The sequence below is a fragment of the Callorhinchus milii genome, unplaced genomic scaffold (assembly GCF_018977255.1).
Source record: "Callorhinchus milii isolate IMCB2004 unplaced genomic scaffold, IMCB_Cmil_1.0 Scaffold5, whole genome shotgun sequence".
Lineage (NCBI taxonomy): Eukaryota > Metazoa > Chordata > Chondrichthyes > Chimaeriformes > Callorhinchidae > Callorhinchus > Callorhinchus milii.
In genome coordinates this window covers 47,624,514-47,643,976 of record NW_024704746.1, presented here as the reverse complement: position 1 = coordinate 47,643,976, position 19,463 = coordinate 47,624,514, and the positions used below count along the sequence as shown (strand labels likewise).

General features: G+C 39.2%; 1 protein-coding gene across 5 annotated transcripts in view; it reads left to right on the top strand.

Annotated features, from left to right (window-relative positions):
* erc1b (ELKS/RAB6-interacting/CAST family member 1b) overlaps nt 1-19,463 on the top strand; it is a 432,645-nt gene that overhangs the window by 45,492 nt on the left and 367,690 nt on the right. For all 5 annotated transcript variants that reach the window (XM_007898509.2, XM_007898508.2, XM_007898513.2 and 2 more), the window contains exon 7: nt 3,867-4,034. In XM_007898509.2, the coding sequence (XP_007896700.2) occupies nt 3,867-4,034 (168 nt within the window). The remainder of the gene's footprint in view (nt 1-3,866; nt 4,035-19,463) is intronic.

Here is a 19,463-nt window from a genome sequence, read left to right as displayed (position 1 = left end):
GACTGCACCACTCATTGACTGACAACTCATTAAATAAAACAGTTGTATTTTTCCCTAAAGGAAAGATTAACATATTTGTATGTTAATCATTAAAGTAATAGTTTTGAGTTGCAAATTCATTGTTTGGCACAAATCCAATCCAAATATACCTAAATCTTTTCATAGCAAGACATAGTATTTGTGTTTAAAAATCATTGTGAGCTTTCTAAAACTGCCTTGTGAATGTTGCAATTTCATCAGTCTGGCCTGCTTTTGAATGCTAATTCAGTCAGCTTTCACTCCCAAATTTTGTTTACTAAATTCGTGTTGCAGTACTTCAATTGTTTTTGTTCATCAGATAAACCTTTATCTGTTTAAGATTAAATCATTTGTTGATACATTGACTGTGATCTTGGAGTGTCATAAAGCAAAACATCCATACAAGTTGAAAGTCCTATTGAAAGTGAGAATTTTGTTACGAGGTGAGTATTCCATTAGAATTTCTGTTGGAAATCAGCTCAGCAGTGAATCATGCTGGAGTTCAGAGTGTTGGTTTGATGCACTTCCAGTTACTGGAAGGAGTTCTCATTTGATTGATTCAGATTTTTAAATCAGAAATCCTGTTCACAATTGTTGCATTTTAGAGCAGTTTTGCTGTATTAGTGCTCAACTATTTTAGACTAAACTGTAATTTTTTTAATTCATGTGCAATGTTGTGTTTGTGCTCTTCAGAAGTGCAACATTACGCATCAATAAAATAAATTACAGGTTGGTCTAAAAATCGTCAAATGCATGGATTTCTAGCTTTGTATATTTATAATAATAATAATCCTTACATTTATTCTTCTAGTCCCTACAAAATTGGATTCACTGAAAAGATAAAGGAAATTAATTGAAGGAGATTTTGGGTTCCTTTAATTCTTATAAATGTCTTTTTCTCCAGATTTTAGGATAATAAAGTAAAAGTCTCAGAGAGATTTATCAAAGAAGGACAATATTACTGTGTCCACTGCTTGAAACAAAATATTACTACAATTGTACTGCTGTGTTTGCCAACAAATACACAGTCACTGTTAAGTGTTCAACAGATCATTTCACAAGCTGCATATCATCCAGAACTCTGCAGCCCGTGTCCTCTCCCGTACCAGTCTCCGTGAACCCATCACCCCCACCCTCGCCTGGCTCCACTGTCTCCCCATCCCTCCGAGGATAGAATTCAAAATCCTCGTCCTCACTTTCAAGGAAGGCCCTCCACGGCCTTGCCCCTCCAACCTCTCTGACCTGCTGACCTCCTATCAATCTTTCCGTTCCCTCCGCTCAGCAGGCACCGGCCTGCTCCAGGTCTCCCACCCTACCATCGGCAGCCAGGCGTTCAGCCTCTCGGCCCCCCCACTCTTTGGAGCTCCATCTCACAATCCCTTTGCTTTGCTTTCTTGCCTCCTTCAAGGCAACAACATTACATTTATATAGCGCCTTTCATGTCGGGAGGACATCCCAAAGCGCTGAACAGTCAGGTGTCGGGGCCCGAGCAAGGGGGAGGGGTGGTGTTGAGATGAGGGAAGACAGAGAGGTGGAGGGAGACCAAAGGCACTGTCAAAGAGGAGGGTCTTGAGACCGGTCTTGAAGGAAGCAAGGGAGGAAGTGAGGCGAAGGGACCGTGGGATGGAGTTCCAGAGTGTCGGAGCAGAGAGGTTGAAAGCCCGGCCACCGATGGTAGGGTGGGTCGGGCGGGGGACATGGAGCAGGCTGGAGCCTGATGAACGGAGGAAGCGGGCAGGTTGGTAAGGAGTCAGCAGTTCAGAGAGGTAGAAGGGGGCAAGGCATTGGATGGCCTTAAAGGTGAGGACGAGGATCTTGAACTCAATCCTCTGGGGGATGGGGAGTCAGTGGAATTGGGCGAGGGTGGGAGTGATGACCAAGCCTTGAGATGCCGAATGCACGGGTGAGGGTTTCGGCAGCCTGAGGGGTGAGGCAGTGGCGGACTCTGGCAATATTGCGGAGGTGGTGGGAGGCAGTGCCGGTCATGGCTTGGATGCGGGGGAGAAAGGACAATTCAGGGTCAAACAAGATAGTCAGGTTCCTGACTGGCTTAGTGAGGTTGATTGTGCAGCCGTGGAGGCTGATACTGCCAGTGCCTGAGGTGCGGAGGTGCTGGCGCGAGCCAATCAGGAGGGCCTCGGTCTTTCTGACGTTGAGTGGGAGAAAGTTGGCCCTCATCCAGGATTTGATGTCGGACAAGCAGTCGGTCAGGACGCCAGTAGTCCTGGAGTTCAGGGTGGAGGCAGAGAGACAGAATTGGGTGTCATCCGCACACATGTGGAAATTTACCTCATGTCTGCGGATGACGTCACCAAGGGGGAGCATGTAGAGGCATGTAAGGCATGACTCAAGACGCTTCAGCTGCCGTCCTACACCCTCTGGTCTTCCTCATCCCATCCCTGCCCTCCACCCTCGGGTCCTAATCCCTGACTGTTCAGTGCCTTGAGATGTCCTCCCAACATGAAAGGTGCTTTACAAATGTAATTTTGTTGTTGTTTACCATCTTAACTTTTCTTAACAAAATTCTGTAGAAAATGTTTTTAATGGTTAAATATAACTTTGTCTGATAGTGAATTTGGTTTGTATTAGCTTTTTTAAATATTTGTATATTTGTACGTCAATAGAAATGTGTATCTCCCAAGCTTGTTTTGTTCCTAGCATTCTGCAAGGATTTACAAAGTTAAGATAGAAACACTTACTAAATAATAATACTTGCATTTGGTATAGCACCTATCACATCGGAAGAACATCTCAAAGTGCTTCACGGGATTTACTGTGAAATGGAGTGACTGTATTTTGGTAAATATGGCAGCACAATTGGGCACAGCAATGTCCCACAAATAGTCATGAAACGAATGACCCATTTTTATTTGGGGAATTGTTGAGAAACTCCCTGCTCTTTTCAAACAACACCATGAGATCTTTAATACAGTACAAAATTACACTTGTATAGAGCCTTTCACGTCGGGAGGACGTGCCATGGTGCTGGAGGGTCAGGGAGTTAGACCCGAGCTCGGGTTTGGGGAGGAAGGAGGGTAGGAAGGTGGTCGAAAGCACGGTCGACGAGTAGGGTTTTGAGACGTGCCTTGAAGGAGGCGAGGGAGGGACTGAGGTGGAGGGATTGTGCGATGAAGTTCCAAAGGGTGGGGGGCAGAAAAGCTGAAGGCCCAATCACCGATGGAGCTCCACACGGCACCTGCATTATAAACTAACGGGCACTATGGCTGGGGCCTTAGAATGGAGTTACCACGTAGTATATTTAATTCTAGAAAACATCTAGAGTTTCCTGATCTGCCATTTTTAAAATCAACTTTGCTATTATCATACTTATTGATGAATGTGTTATTCTGAATAAACACCCCTTTATGAAACTAATGGATCAATATGGAGTGCATATGGAGGTAAACACTTATGTTGTGTGTAGAAAAAGTGATGCATGGAATCTCAAAATGAGCACCATTTATAAATTACCACCAACCACTTTAGCTTTGACTAATATCAAATAGCTACCTTAATTCTGTATAAGAAAGAAATTACATTGCAATGATGAGAAAATCATTGTTGATTACCTTAGAATTGCCACATTGCAGTAGAAGTCTCGTATCCAAAGCATCAGAATTACCATGAAGTAAACTGGTCCTTGAGAAATAGAAACATACCATTTGAATGTTTGTAGAATATTGGCGTAATAAAATATTGTATTGAAAAATTTGTTACTCACATCCTCTTGTTCAGTTTTTAAAACTGTTGTACTACTTGAGGAGTGGCAATGCTGTGGCAATTTGATAACAAGTTGGCCTATGACGCTATGCAATCCATTGCAAATTTGAATTCTGTATTTTTCTCAGGTGGATGCACTGCGCCTGCGTCTTGAAGAAAAGGAGAACATGCTAAATAAAAAGACAAAGCAAATCCAGGAGATGTCTGAGGAGAAGGGAACTCTAGCTGGAGAGATTCATGATCTCAAAGATATGATGGAAGTCAAAGAACGTAAAATCAATGTCTTGCAAAAGAAGGTGAGTCAAGGATGTCAATTGTTCAGAAGCCTTTTGTTTTAAGAAAATGTATTTAGTTTTAGTGCATCATACATCCATGGTATTGTATGTTTCTGGATCAATTATAGAACATATTGTATTTCATCCAGATTAGGGTTTTAATGCTGCCTCAATGCTTAGTTAGAAACCACAGTATAAGTGAAAATACGTCCTATATAGTATCTTGAGTTGTGGAGGATTGTGGGTGAAAACCTAATTGAATCAGTGAGTTTACACATTCATAGGTTAAAACATTTCTAATGCATTAAAATCCTTGTATATATTTTATTGTGTCCATGGAAATTAACTTGGTACTGAAATGTCAGGAAAAACTTTAGGATTATGTAACCAGGTACTCGAATTTGCCTGAGCACCCTGAGGTGGAGATCTGATACAGGTAAGGACATGGATAGAAAGGGCCTGAAACACAAACAAAGATAGTGTATAAGGACAGAAATGGTTCAAGAGCGAGAGAGATGTAAAGAGAGACCGAGAAATTAATACAACATACTGATAGTCACAATGTTAAAATAAATCCGAGAGAGTGATCTTGGCTTCATGACGTTGTTGAAAATTTCAGATTGCAATTCATTAATGTGTACGATATTTTTCTGTTTTCTGGTGCTGCATATATCTTCATTCCAATATTTAATTTATTGGCCTTTGACTCATGTCATTTGTAATTAATTAGCTTGATTTTAAAGGAAGGAATGTGACCTGAACTACTTCCAAATAGTTATAAGTGACAAACAAGTATAATACAGGTTGCATTGTCAAATGAAACATAGTAATAAAACTGAAGAATTCTTACAATGTTACAACTTGTCTTGCTTCTCTTATAGTTCAGATTATCAAAACAAAATTGATTTGCTCGTTTACAATTTGTTGCCAGTCATTTGGTATCTTGCATTTGCTCCCTGAATGTAAGTACATTTGCTTATGCAGTTAAGATCTGCTTCAAGTAAGCCCTAGGTTTGGAAATAGCTATTTTCCCCATAACCAAAATAATCACGTTGAAGTAGGTAGAGTTTTTGATGATTTTATTATTGTTCATGAAAGGAAGTGCCATCTCAGGTTTATCAAACTACCTCAGGATAATTGCATTATTGCAGTGTGAAAAAATGGCCAATTTATGGATTGTCGGGACATTGACAACTTTGCTTGCTGCTCGATCTACGTTGTGTGCAGGAAGTGCCACTGACATCACTGTTTGCATACGTTATGTTGACCATTTTTAGCACAGGAAGCTGGAAGGTTAATGCTGGAAATGTATCATTCTTCCAGTAACCCTGGAACCACAGGGCACCTGCATTAAAACCAGATTTGCAATCCAGTGAGGAGCTCAATAATGGAGTTGCACTGAACATTAAAAACATCAAAATCAGTGTACTGTAAAAACCATTAAAAAAGATGGCAACATCATTATACAGAAACTACACTTTTAAACTATAAAAAGGAACTTCACAACCATTCACATTCGTCCAGCACTGAAAGTGAAAATTGGTGCAATTGTTAAAGCTGGTAGAATTCTCAAAATTGTTATTTTACTTTACATGAGAAATTTCTCAAGAGTTAACTGAAGCTTAGATTCATTTAGCTTGTTTCAGTCATTATAATTCATGCTTGATATAGTGCATCAGGCAATGTGCCAAAGAATGGTACAAAGAGCCTCCATAATGTGCTTGGAACTGCAGTGGTTTTCCGTCCTGCTTGTCTTGCAAAAGCGATTTAAATCACTCACTTCACTCTTCACTCAATCACCTCACTCTTCACTCTCTTTTTACTCACTACTCTTCGTTCATTCACTTAATTCACTCACAGTTCATTCATTTAATTCTTCACTCACTCACTTCATTCTTCACTCACCTACGTTTCTCTTCATTCTCTCACTGGCTAGGCACTGATGAAGGGAGATAAATATAAATCTAGTATTCCAGCTGATTGGCAAATCTTGCCTATGGAATTGGGTTGAGCGTTAATTGTTGTTTCTTAACAACAACAAGATTCCATGTATAGAGTGCCTTTTATGTCGGGAGGACGTCTCAAGGCACTGTACAGTTGGGTCAGGACCCAAGCCGGGGGGAAATGGTCAGGGTGAGGGGAGGGAAGGGATGGGGAGGGGGTAGAGAGTCGAGAGGGGAGCTGAAGGCACGGTCAAAGAGAAAGGTCTTGAGACCGGCCTTGAAGGAGGAAAGGGAGGAGGCGGCGAAGGCACTGGGGGATAGAGTTCCAGAGCCTAGGGGCTGAGAGGCTGAAGGCCCGGCCACCGATGGTAGGGCGATTGGGGCGGGGGATGTGGAGCAGACCAGAGCCAGAGGAACGGAGGGTATGGGCAGGTAGGTAGGGGGATAGTAGGTCAGAGAGGTAGGAGGGAGCAAAACAAAATCATATCTATTCTATATTTTAAGGAGTTTCTCTCAGCTAAACCAGTACATAGATTGTCGACACAACGGTCCTGTATTACTGTACATATTATTTTATCTGCAAAATATTAGCTCTCAATTATGTACAATACAGTGCACAGCCTTGGAATATTTTAGGCATGAAACAATTTTTCCTATTTGACTTGTAAACAGTGCCAGAGCAAATTCCTCATTAGTTGAAGTACTCTTGAGTATAAAAAGCCCTTTTCAACTGCATGGTGACTCCTTACAGTCATCACAGCTTGCCAGTTCTGTCATCTTAAATTTACATTTGGCCCTGCTTTTTCATTTAATTAAAGAGTTAATGCTCAGTTGCTACCTGTTATTTTATGCTCTGCTTATAGACGGATACCAGACTCTGTATTTAATACTGGCAGGAAAAACCATTTAAATACCAGACAGAAATTAAGGTTTTTGAAAAAATAAAATAAACAGGGTTTAACTCTTTCTTGCCACAGCCACAGCTGCATTCTCTTGCTAGGGCTGTTAACAGAATGCTGTGTACATTGATGAAGGTGTAGATCCACGTGCACAGCATTCTATTAACACAAAATGTACTTTTTTTACTATTGGAATAAATTATGAAATGATAATCTTTTGGAAATGTTTGCTGTATATCTGAGCTTTCTTTTGTGTAAGTGAAAATTCTGATTCAAATCCACAAGTTAACTAAAATAATAAAAGAAATCTTGCATTTGGTATAGCTCTTTTCACATCGGGTGGACATCTCAAAAGACTTCATAGGAGTTAAAGTGTAGTGACTAAATAAGTGTATAGTCTGTGAACACAGTAGTCAATTTGCACACAGACAGCGATGAAGTGAACAACAGATTTTATCTGGGGGATTGTTGCCCAGGACAACGGGTGAAACTCCCTTCTCTTGAATAGTGTCACTAGATCTGTATTGTCCACATGAACAAGAAGATGTGAAGATTCTTATTTGAACTTGTATGATTGTNAAAAAAAGTTCTAACTAATAACNTTTTTTAACAATGTTTTGAACTGGTGATATTGGATTCTGTACAGGAAGGAGTTATTAGTTAACTTTCTGCTTGGCTTGAATTTCAACTGTAAATATAAATGTAGCTCAGAGATACCATTGAACTGGCTTTGCCCTATGTTCTTATGTTGTTACGTAGAGTTACATCGTGATACAGCATGGAAACAGGACATGCAACTCAACCAATCAGTACAGGTGTTAAAACTGCACCCGAGCACCCACCTCACCTATCCCTGCATTTATATCCCTCTATTTCCTTCTACGTTATGTATTAATCATTTTTACTTAAATACATTGGTGCTTTATTCCTTCTGGCATTGAGTTCCACATTCTCATCACCTTCAGAGTGAAGAAGTTCGTCCTTATCTCCATGTTAGATTTACTATGACCAATCTTATATTGATACCTCCTCTCCAATGTTACATTATCCTTTCTGTAATATGGTAACCAGAATTGTGTGCAGTTATGTAAATCACCAAATATCGTCTAACCAAGGTTTTTAAAAAATTAAATTTAACATAACTTTTCTACTTTCTAGTCATTAGGGCATAAAGTCAGTGACACTGTTTGCATTCTTTATGGCAATGGCCACCTATATTGCTACGTTTAGAGTCTTGTGAATCTGAATCCCTGGATCCTTTTGTTCCTCTATCCCTCTACTATCATTTCATATTTCCTGCTATTAAATTTCATTTGAGACTTATTTGCATGTTCCGCAAGCCCACTTTTGTACTGAGTGAGGAAGGATGCTCCTTTCTGGGATTGCATCCTGGGATGGGTCACATTCCTAGCACTGTAAAACAAAACATTTGTTGCAGAGTTTTGCATTCAAGTTGCAGTTGTACTCTTCTTGCTTCATTAACCCTGAATGGTCTGCAAAAATTATCTGGGCATTCAAGAATATTAAGAACTGGACCAGGCCATTGCCTTACCGTTGAAATCATTGCAATGGTTAATAGATGACCTGGTGCTACCTTTAAATTTTTTACATTAATATTTGGATACTGCGGGAGAATTTGTTTTTCCTTCTTCAAAAATGTACCCTGCAAAAAGTTGACAATCACCTTTGCTCAAGAATTGCTTTTCATCTTCATCTTCATAAATGAGACTAAATATAATAATGTTCTCATTACTGATTTTGACATTTTTTTGCCTCTGAACAATTTGTACCAGAAGAGAAGATAATTGAATTATGCAATATGGTGTTTCCTCCAAGGAACCAGCAAAGCATTGTTCAGCAAGAAACTGAATCTATTCACTTTACACACAAACATGCTGCTTAAAGGAAATTCTTTCTAAATCTTCCAGTGTAGGTTTCTATTTCCAGGAGGAGAGAAAAATATGTAATTTTGAAGAAAAAGATTTTCTTTTAAACTTGCAATTTATTCTCTTCTTTTGACATGTTTATTGGGTACATGAGGATAATAATACTTAGAATTCTTGCATTTGACATAGCGCCTGATCCTGTCAACGAAAGATATCTAAGTGCTTCACCGGTAAGATGTAGTAGCTGTTTACTTATAGGTGAGCACAGCAGTTTATTTGTGTACAGCAATTTCCAACAAACAGAAATTAAGTGAATGATTTTATTTTTATTTTGGAGAGTTTTTTGGAAAGGTATTGCTCTTTAAGGGTTAACCTAACTCTTTGGTTGTGTGGAGGTGTGAATCTCACCAATTCAACTAATTTTCTTCCACTTTTTCCTGAAGACATTGAATTCCCTTTTCCCTCTTAAGAAAAAACTTATCTTGTCAAAAACATTTAAAATACAGTGTTATCTGCAACTGCAGCAGCTATTTGCATCAAAAAGATTCTTGGCCAAGACACTGAGAGATATTTCCCTTCTCTTTTTAATTAGTGTCATGGGATCTTTAACATGGCAGGAACTGCATTATTGGAGGTGCCAATCTTCATATGAGAAGTTAAACCAATATTCTGTCTGCCTGTTCAGGTGAATATTAAAGATTTTGTGGCACAATTTAAAAAGAAAAAATAGTTTCTTCTGATAGCCTGGCTAACAATCCTATAGATAAAATTGGTTATTTAATCACTATTTGTGGGACATTCCTTTGTGCAAATTGGCTGCTGCTTTCACTTACAAATACAAGGTCACTTTACAGTAAATCGTGTGAAGCGTTTAAATGATGTGAGAACATACTAGATTTTTTATTTTATGTATTTTTGAGCAAAAGTGCCTGAATAGTAATCAGAAATGGGAATCTCTGCTCCCTTACAGAGCGAACTGGACCAATAATTGTACCTATAGTGCCTGGCTGGGATCGGGTAATCTGCAAAGACCGAGGTGTCTTCTCAGTCTATGTGTCTCAGGAACTCGCTGGACAAATTTATTCAGCTCCTTAATTTTTGATTTTCTTGCCCAAGATAAACATTTTAACGTTGACATGAGAATATTGAGCCATGTTTTTTTTTCAAATTGAGAGCCAATATCCGGCTCGAGGGCAGCTCTCAACAACATGAACACAGTACAGAACTGCAAGCACAGATTATGGTACTTGAAAGTTTTGTATTACTAACCAGATTTTGGCTGCCTAAATAAATATTTTCCTCCCAATTGGATTTCATCTTCCTCAGATATTATTGGGATTGGCTGCTTTGTTTTCTATTATACACACTTTTGGAACTTTTACCTACTTTCAAAAACAATATGAACATAATATGTTTAAAATAGAAATCCTGGGATATTTTCAATGAAGTCTCAGCTTTAACATTAAAGGGTAGACAATTTGCTCCAAGGGAAAAACCCAAGACTTTAGTTATAATTAAATTTTGTCTTTTTGGGGTTTTGGGGTGCTCCTCAATGTTCTTGCGTGTTAGTTTTCAGTTTAGTACTCCAAAAAGGGGAAAATTATATAATGTAATGTATTTCATGCTTCAATTCCCCCCTTTCACCTGAAAATTTCTTATAAAAACAGCTAATCTTGAAAACAAAATTATTTTTGTTTCAAAATGTTTCAAACAGTATTTTTGTACTTGAGCAATATTTAGGCAGAAGAATTTTCATTCCTTTCGAATCAAAGTTAATTGAACTGATGTTTTGAGTAGTATTGTTGTATCTGATAAATACATGACTAGTTTGCCAAGAAATTGTATGTTACAATCAGGATATTCATAAATGTAGGCAAAATAATTTTTTTCAAACATTTGAACAGCAGCTTTTAAAACACTCATTAAGTAACTTCAGTAAAAGAACTGGAAACATTTAACAAAAAACATATATTTTGTGCATCATTGAAGAGAATTTGAAATTGAATTACTGTTTTCTGCCAGACAATTGATCGTCAGTTTATTTTGGTGAATATAAAATATCAATTAACGGCAAGGTTTGACCTTGCACAATTGGCTGATTCAGATGCAAGTCCAAGATTAAATGGTCATAAAACGGAATGATCTTTGAGGTGAATTGAAATTAATCCAAGATGACTGCCTGAAATTGAAGAGTGAAATGCAAATGGAAAATATGCTCAGGTGGACATTAAAATTCCCATGATACAATGCGAAAAAGAAGGGAGTTTCTCCCGGTGTCCTGGCTAACAATAAAATTGATTATTTCGTTTCACAGCTGTTTGACATCCAATTGGTCCATTCTGTACATTCTGTACTTGTAACACCACGTAATGCAGTGTAAATGCTAAATTGCACTGTAGAATTCAGTATGAATGAAATGTATTATAACAACAGCAACAAAATTACATTTGTGTAGTGCCTTTCACATCTGTCTTTGTCGTTGGACAGTCAGTTTTGGACCTGAACTGGGGGTCGGGATCAGGGAGGGTGGAGGACAGGGGTGAAGCAGGGTGATCGAAAGCATGGTCGAAGAGGATGATCTTGAGATGGGGCTTGAAGGAGGCAAGGGAGGGAGTGAGGCTGAGAGACTGGTGGATGGAGTTCCAGAGGGTGGGGGCAGAGTGGTAGAAGGCCCGCCCACCAATAGTGGGCCAAGCGAGGTGGGAGACATGAAGCAAGCCGGAGCCCCCTGAGCGGAGGGAGTGGACAGGATGGTAGGGGGTTATTGGGTCTCAGAGGTAGGTGGGAGCAAGAACATGGAAGGCTTTGAAAGTGAGAACCAGCTCTTGAACTATATCCTCTAATTGATGGAAAGCCAGTAGAGTTGGCCGAGGATGGGGGTGATAGGGTCACGGAGCCTGGTGCGGGAGAGGACATGGGCTGCAGAGTTCTGGGTGATCTGCAACCTATGGAGGGAGGAGTTGGGGAGGACGACAAGCAAGGAGTGTGCATAGTCAAGCCTAGATGTAATGAAAGCGTGTCTTAAGGGGTTTCAGCGGCCTGCGGCGTCCGACAGCGGCGGAGCCGGGCAATATTGCAGAGGTGGGGGAAGGCAGAGCAGGTCATGGCACAGATGTGGTGTAGAAAGGATAGTTGAGGGTCAAACAAAACGCCAAGGTTCTGGAATGGCTTAGGAAGGTTGAGTGTGCAACCATGGATGGTGATGATGTCAGGGCCTGAGATGTGAGGCGCTGACGGGAGCCAATCAGGAAAGCCTCGGTCTTGTTGATGTTCAACTGAGGAAAGTTAGCTCTTATCCAGGACTTGATGTCTGCCAGACATCTATCAGGACAGCAGTGGTCCTGGAGTTGAGGGTGGAGGCAGCGAGGTACAGTTGGGTCTCATCTGCATACATGTAGAAGTTGACCCCGTGTCTGCAGATGATGTCATCAAGAGGGAGCATATAGATATTGAAGAGGAGGGGACCAAGGACAGAGCCCTGAGGAACACTGCACGAGACGGTGTGGGGGCTAGAGGAGAAACCTTTTCTGGAGATGAAGTGGAGGCAGTCTAAGAGGTATGATCTGAAGCAGTCAAGGACAAAGCCATGAAGATTGAGGTGAGAGGAGCGGTGGATGAGGATAGAGTGGAACTATTATAGTTTGAACACAATTTGAACATAGCTTTTAAAAATTAGATTGCATTATGCAATGGGGTTAGCACATTGTTGTTTTTTCAGGACCTGGGATTGAATCCAGGCTGGACTGATGTAGCAAAAGGCTCCTCTCCCTGCTGACTGTAAGAGCATTTTGTGAAATTTTGTGAAGTCTGGACAGTCTCAAACCAGTTCCTGGTGGATGTGGGTCCACAACATAAAACTAGCTATAATTCAACACAGTTTGACAGTTTTGCTCAGATAGGCCATAATGGTGGCTGGTGTGGAAATGGAAAAAAACTCCTGATGATGCAGAAAGGCTGTTTGACACTTACAAAAATGGAAAATTATTTCATTCTGCATACAAGCATCCCTTACCTTAAAGGGAAATTAAGCCTATAGGGAGCACTTTTTGTTGAAAATACTCAGGTTTCTAATTGGTTTTCTTCCATTAATCTATATTTTGTGAATGTCTGTGTCCATTAAAAGGAAGAATAAAGTCCAGAGAGAATATTCTTTGTGCGAAGTACACCCACCAGGATTTTTAAACATTGTTACAAAATCATACATACAAATATATGCATTATAATATATATTTTATATACATATATGTAAAAGTAATCTTCCTTTTAACATGGTAACTGCAATCTGACTCCTGCATTTGGAAACTTGGTGTTACAAGTAGTAGCTGACCGCATCCCGGAGCGATTTAATTGAATTTAGTGGGAGCGGATGCTTAGGACTTACCTTGGAGCTGATGCAAAGCTGGTTGATCTTTCAAAACTGATCTAGTACTTCCCCATGACATGTCACTGTCGTGCTCTAGAGCAACATAAATGTGTTTCCACAAACTGTATTCATGTAAAGTAACTTGCCATAGTGAGTATTGTTTGACACTTATTTTGCATTTTTTATTTTTAGCAGGAGTAGCTGTATAATATATATATGTGTGTGTTTATATATATATATATTTATATATTACATTAAAGTGAACCAGGGATTCAGGAATGAATTGCCCCCCTTATACTGCCATGTTTGGCAATGATGCTTGTGTTGGCCTAACATCTTCATCACACCATCATTGCCAACAGAGCTGATTTCTACACTGGGAAGCGAGGTTGACTTCCTGGCTGTTCTTGCTGGTAATGTGCCAGAAGTACCAGCTGACAACAGCCCACTACCAGTTCACCTGTTTTTCCAATCTCCAGTGCCACAGATCCACCGCAGCTTGGCTCTGTAGTCTCCATACCCTCAGCAATAGAGATTTTCAGTGATCCTCCTGTACTGACTCCTATTTCACAGGCCCTGGAAGGTAGCACGACCCAGCTCCTAAAGCGGAGAATTTCCACACATATGGCACAAGTAGCACAGGCAGACACGATGGTGAAGCGGAGTTCGTTGATCTCCAAGCTGCTACACCTGGAGACAACGTGGTTGTTGCCATGCCAGCCGTGGACAGGGGTAGAGGGGATCCCAGGAATATCCTTGGTGTCATCATCAACAGAAATATAGACACTGACCAGTACAAGATAGCAGTGAAGTCTGGCATCCTGAGGAGCCAATTTTACTCTGCCCACAATGTTTGTTAATTTAGACATGCGTCAACCAGGAGAAGTCAGTGTTGCTCCGTGAAGCTGTCATTGCACAGTCTGCTTGTCTGGGGCAAGGCTTTACAAAGTGTAACTGCAGTGGTCCTAAGAAATGTCCCACCAACCTTTGTAAATGCTTCAAAGCAAAACTGAAATGTAACTCTCACTGTCATGGAACCCTCACTTGCGCTAACAAATGAACATTTGTCTCTAAAATGCTATTTTTTACAAAACCAATTTAAATTGTTCATCTAGTCATGACAAATCCAATTCTTCTCTCTTCAATAAATAAATTTTGAGTGAAGTTCTTCATCAATGAACAAATTGTCACATGAAGTGATTTACATAATGTATTATTTATTTGTTGATAATGCTAACAAGTATTCTGTACCCTAGTAGTTTGATCACTTGCCTAGCAAGAAGTGGACCCGGGTTCAATTCCCTGGAGGGAAGAAACCTTAGGCAAGCTGCTTTACTCCACACGCCTCTGTTTAGAGGCAGTAGCAGTAAGTAGGAACCTGGTTCCTTTGGTTGGATCATTTTCTGGGGGTAATAATCCCTTTTTAAAAACAATCTACGACTGGTCACTTAATTCACGACTGTTTGTGGGACACTATTGTGTGCAATTGGTTGCTGTGTTTTGCCCACAAAATAGTCAATTCAAATCACAGTATATTCTGAGAAATGCCTTGAGACGTCTCAACAATGCAAAAAGGCATTATATCAAATGCAACAATACTAATAAGTGTCAGTGTGCTCAGGTTTGAATTTGAATGACGCTAGTCATTTCACAAAATCCCTGACTCCTAATTTCGCTGATTTCATTAAGTTCCCGAGTGAAATAGTAATTTCATGAAGTCATTGAAAATTTCAGGGTTTTTGAGAAATCCCTGGTTTCAAAATTTTACTGTAATTTTACTGCACATATATATAAATACATATATATTATTTAGTGAAAGCCAATTTAGCCAGACAAAATGATCAGCCCCCGATGTATTGGGTTTGAACAACTTCCACTATGTATGCATCTTCTATCTTATGCTGATAAAAACGGAATGTCTGTGTTTCTACCTTTGCGTGTGTCCATCTGTCTGTCCGTCAAGAATGCAATAAGTGATTGATGTAGAGACATGATTTATACCTCATTGGAAAGGTCTTGCTTGGGGGAGTATCATGGGCATATTTTTTGGGGGATATTCTATCATTGATGAGCCATATTAAAAAAATGCTTTAATTAAGGCCCCTAAAAGGTATGCATGGTGTTCTGCAACAATGTAGCGACAGAGGTCACACACCCTTCTAAAGAGATGCATCTATTTTTATATTAATAAAGACGAAATGTCTGTCTGTGTAACCGAGTGACGTAGAGACACCAACAGGAGTCCTTCCAGCCAGGAGTCCTCCCACTGAAGCCTCCCAACAGGAGTCCTCCCAAAAGGATATGTAAGCAAATATGTGAACAAGGGATGCTAACGGGTTCAATCGCACATTTTCTTAATTTTGAGGAATAAAGATGCCCAAAAAGTGAAGATCAAGCCTTCAAGGACAAATAAAAATGCCAGACGAAAGAGAGAAGGTTAATTAAATGTGGTTGCAAGCATAGCTGCAACAGGAACAGCGTTTAAAAATGCTTTAATGAAGCCCCAAAGTATGAGACATGCATGGTATTCTGCAACAAAGTCGCGACAGAGGATATCACCCACCCTTCTGGAGAGATACATCTATACTAATATATTTTGGCAAAGTAGTGCAGAGAAAAGCTATGACCTAAACAAGCTCATCACACATATACACTCCAACAAGGACTTCTCCCTACAGGAGTCCTCCCAACCAGAAGTCCTCCCACAGGAATCCTCCCACTGAGTCCTCCCAGAAGGAATTCTCCCAGCTGAGTATAGATGAAGATGAAATGTCTGTCTGTCAATCTACATTCCACATTGGATATTTTGGTTGCAAGCAAAGCTGCAACGTGTACAGCTAGTATGTATATATTATAATGTATATAGATATATATAATATTTTGCTCACATTGTCCTTTTCCGATTAGACAGACCAAAAGAAGCGTCAGATCTTTTAAATTAAACAATCATACCCTATTTTGTAAGGTAATTCACTTATTTGAAAAGATTTTATCGCTGAAATTTCTGGAAAAACTTCAAAATAACTGGAGTCAATCAAAATATAACGTAATAGCCTCCTGCCCAACTTAATGCATTGATTGAATGACAAACATGGCCATTATAGCTTTCCACCGAGACCATTAATAGATATGTGAAAATCACAGAGAGAAACATCCTCTTGTATAAAATGAAGAATTGTACAATGTCCAGACCCCAGCTTTTAAACCATTTTAATCCTCAAAGATCTACAGTGATATCATACCATGGAAATTTAATTTATGAAGCTCTGAAAAGTCAGGCCCTGCTGAATTCTTGGTTTGCCTGATTGTTGTTATCCACCGCCCATATGAATCTACACTGCAGGATGAGCACCTCAACTTGCAGCTACTCCTCCTGTCCAACTTCTGTGCATTAGTGTACTATTGTGGAGTCCTGTAGCTCAGTGGTTAGAGCACTTGCTTTGCAAGTGAGAGACCTGAGTTCAATTCCAGGCACAGGGCGAAACCTTGGGCAAGTTTCCTTACTCCACACGCCTAATAATAATTCCTCCAAAAAACAAAACAATAATAAATTGGTCATTTTCAATCCATGACTGTTTGTGGGATATTGCTGTGCGCAATTGGCTGCCGCGTTCGCCCACAAATATACAGTCAATTCACTTTGAAAAGCGCTATATCAAATGCAAGGATTATTATTATTATTATTGAGCACAAAGTGGATGCCATGGGGAACTTGGAAAGGAAATGTAGAGTGAGAGAATAAGGGAAGAAAGAGAGATATATAGAAGACTGAGATTGTGTAAACTTGTGAGAGAAGGAAGCATGCGAGTGATTGGGAGTTTGGCACTGTTTCTGTAAAGTGTGCATCCAGCACACCCATGTCTGAGAGGGTGAGCATGTAATTTGGTCCATCATAAGTTTTACATTGATGATGTTTTGCAATATTAATCATGCTCTTCAGTTGACAACACTGATGGTTCTACTTAGAAATTAATCATAGAAATGTAAGGATCAGTTGAAGGCCATTCACCCATTTTTTGGGGGTGCATCTTTAGTTTTTTCCCTTTCTCCGTATTGGAAGGGGGTTAATGCTCTGAGAACCTATCCTGAATGAGGGGCTCTATATAAATGCAAGTTGTTGTTGTTGCCTCCCATATGACTATGCTGTAAAAGTTGGAATTTCTAATGCGGTGAATCACAGATACAAACCCCGTGTTTCACATCCACAAGGTGCAATGAGTTTCACGGTTCCAGGAACCTGACTGCCACCTGAGCAATTCAGTTTAATTCAGTGTGAAACAAAGTTTTCTTCATTTTTTTTCAATTTGTTTTATTGGTTTTATTTTTATTTTAACTGTTGTAGAACAATATTAATTTTCCAGTAGCTATTTTTGTTCTTCTACAAAAATGTTGCACCTAACCTGTAAAGGTGACCTGCTGATTTTGTGATCTCACCAGAAGAAAGTTATAAACGGTGCTTAGTTAAATTTGGCTCAATATCATGTACAAATCATTCACAGCTGTATAAAAGTTTGGAGAAGAAAAGGGTTTGGCCCTCTGCCACTTGAGGGTCAAACTTTTTTTTGTCTGTTAGAAGTAAGTCATAAAGTCATAGCGAAAAATGAAAACATTATTTAATCTTTGTTAAATACCGCTTTTTTCTTCATGTTCCAACATGCACATTTTTCTATTTTATTACAAAAAACTGCCAAGTATTTAATTAGACAATGTTTGTTTAATCTTTTGATCAGATGTGTTAAAGTAAGTTTGCTATGTAACAGATGATTGTCTATTGCTTCGAAAATGTAATGTTGGTATGAGAATGCTTTTTTAAATTTTGTTTTCTTGGTTATCTCTGTTTTTATTCTTTAGCACTGCATAAGAACATTATTTAATTGTTCTGACCACAAATCTACTGTTTCTCATAATCCTTATTCTCACCCCCAAAATAATGGATTTTCTGGTATAGCGTATCATTTGTAACACATTTTCGAACTTGACTCTGAGAATAGTTGAGAGAAAAATCCCTTCTTTACAACCTGCAGTTAAATATGTGCTTTTCAGTGAATGGTGAAGCCAGACATCACTTTTTATATAAAAGTCTATCAGCTGATTTATGACCTCAGGATCTAATCTGAGTTTTTAATTATACAATATTGAATAATAATTTACAAGGTGGAATGAATAAAATAGCAACCTTTGTGTGGCAGTGGTTTATAAATTACACAGTGCAGGACACGTCCATGAAGAATAGATATCCAAGCCATCATATTTTTCCTTTTTACCATGTCAAAATAATAAATGCAAGTTCCTTCATCAACCTATTATTTACAAAACCTGCTTTGAAATGGTCAGTTGGCTAGTATTTTGACCTTGTTTTGTTGCAAACAAACACCAGTCCAGGTGTTTCAGACAGGATGTCAAATGTCACTTTTCTTTCCCTCTATTTCTTTATTCAAGGTAATGGTGTCATGCTCTGGCAGGGGTTGAAGTTATTGATTTTGATATTGATAAGTGCAGCCATGATCAAGAGTTGTGTGAAAATGTTAAAAGTGTCATACAAAAGTGATTGAAGTAATGCTTACAGCCCTGAAAGGACGTTAAAAATAGGCCCTGGGATTTCAGGGTATTTGAGGAAATGAATAAAGACATTCCCATCTTTTTGATGGACATTCGAGGTGGGCTTACTGCTTTTGAGAATTATTATTTCTTACTATGACACTCAGATAAATAACTAACAGAAGGTTAGGATTTATTTAAATAGGATTACTATATTTACGGTATAAAGAGATGACTGAGTGACTAACGACAAGCAAAATTGAGATACCTTGAAAAACAGCCATTTTGTTTTATGATTTTATAAAAAAAATTATATGTAATTCAATAATTTAGCAGTATTTATTATTTATGACATTTTGACAAATCATGGTTTCTAACAGTCTTTGTGTAAAAAAGAGTGAAGCTGATTTTATTTTCAATGCCTCACAGAAAGATTAGATGCACATATTCCTGTATTTAATGTTTTTGAAGGTGTGACTTGAATTGCATTAAATTCTGAATGTTTACTTGTATTAGGCATAGTTTTATGCTCTGCCATAATTTGTGTGTGCCCTGGCTCGGTTGGCAGCACTCTTGCTTCTAAGTTAGAAAGTTGTGAGTTCAAGCACCACTTTTGTACTTGGAACCCATCTTGTCTAAATGATGCTCCAATGAATTGTTGGGGGCACTGCATTCCTGAAGGTGCTGTCCTTCGAATGAGGCATTAAATCGAGGTCCGCCTGCTGTTTGGATAGACTTTAAAGATCCCATGGCACAATTCAAAAAGAAAATTGGTCGTTCACTTTCCGGGTGTTTATGGGAGCTTGATATGCACAAATTGG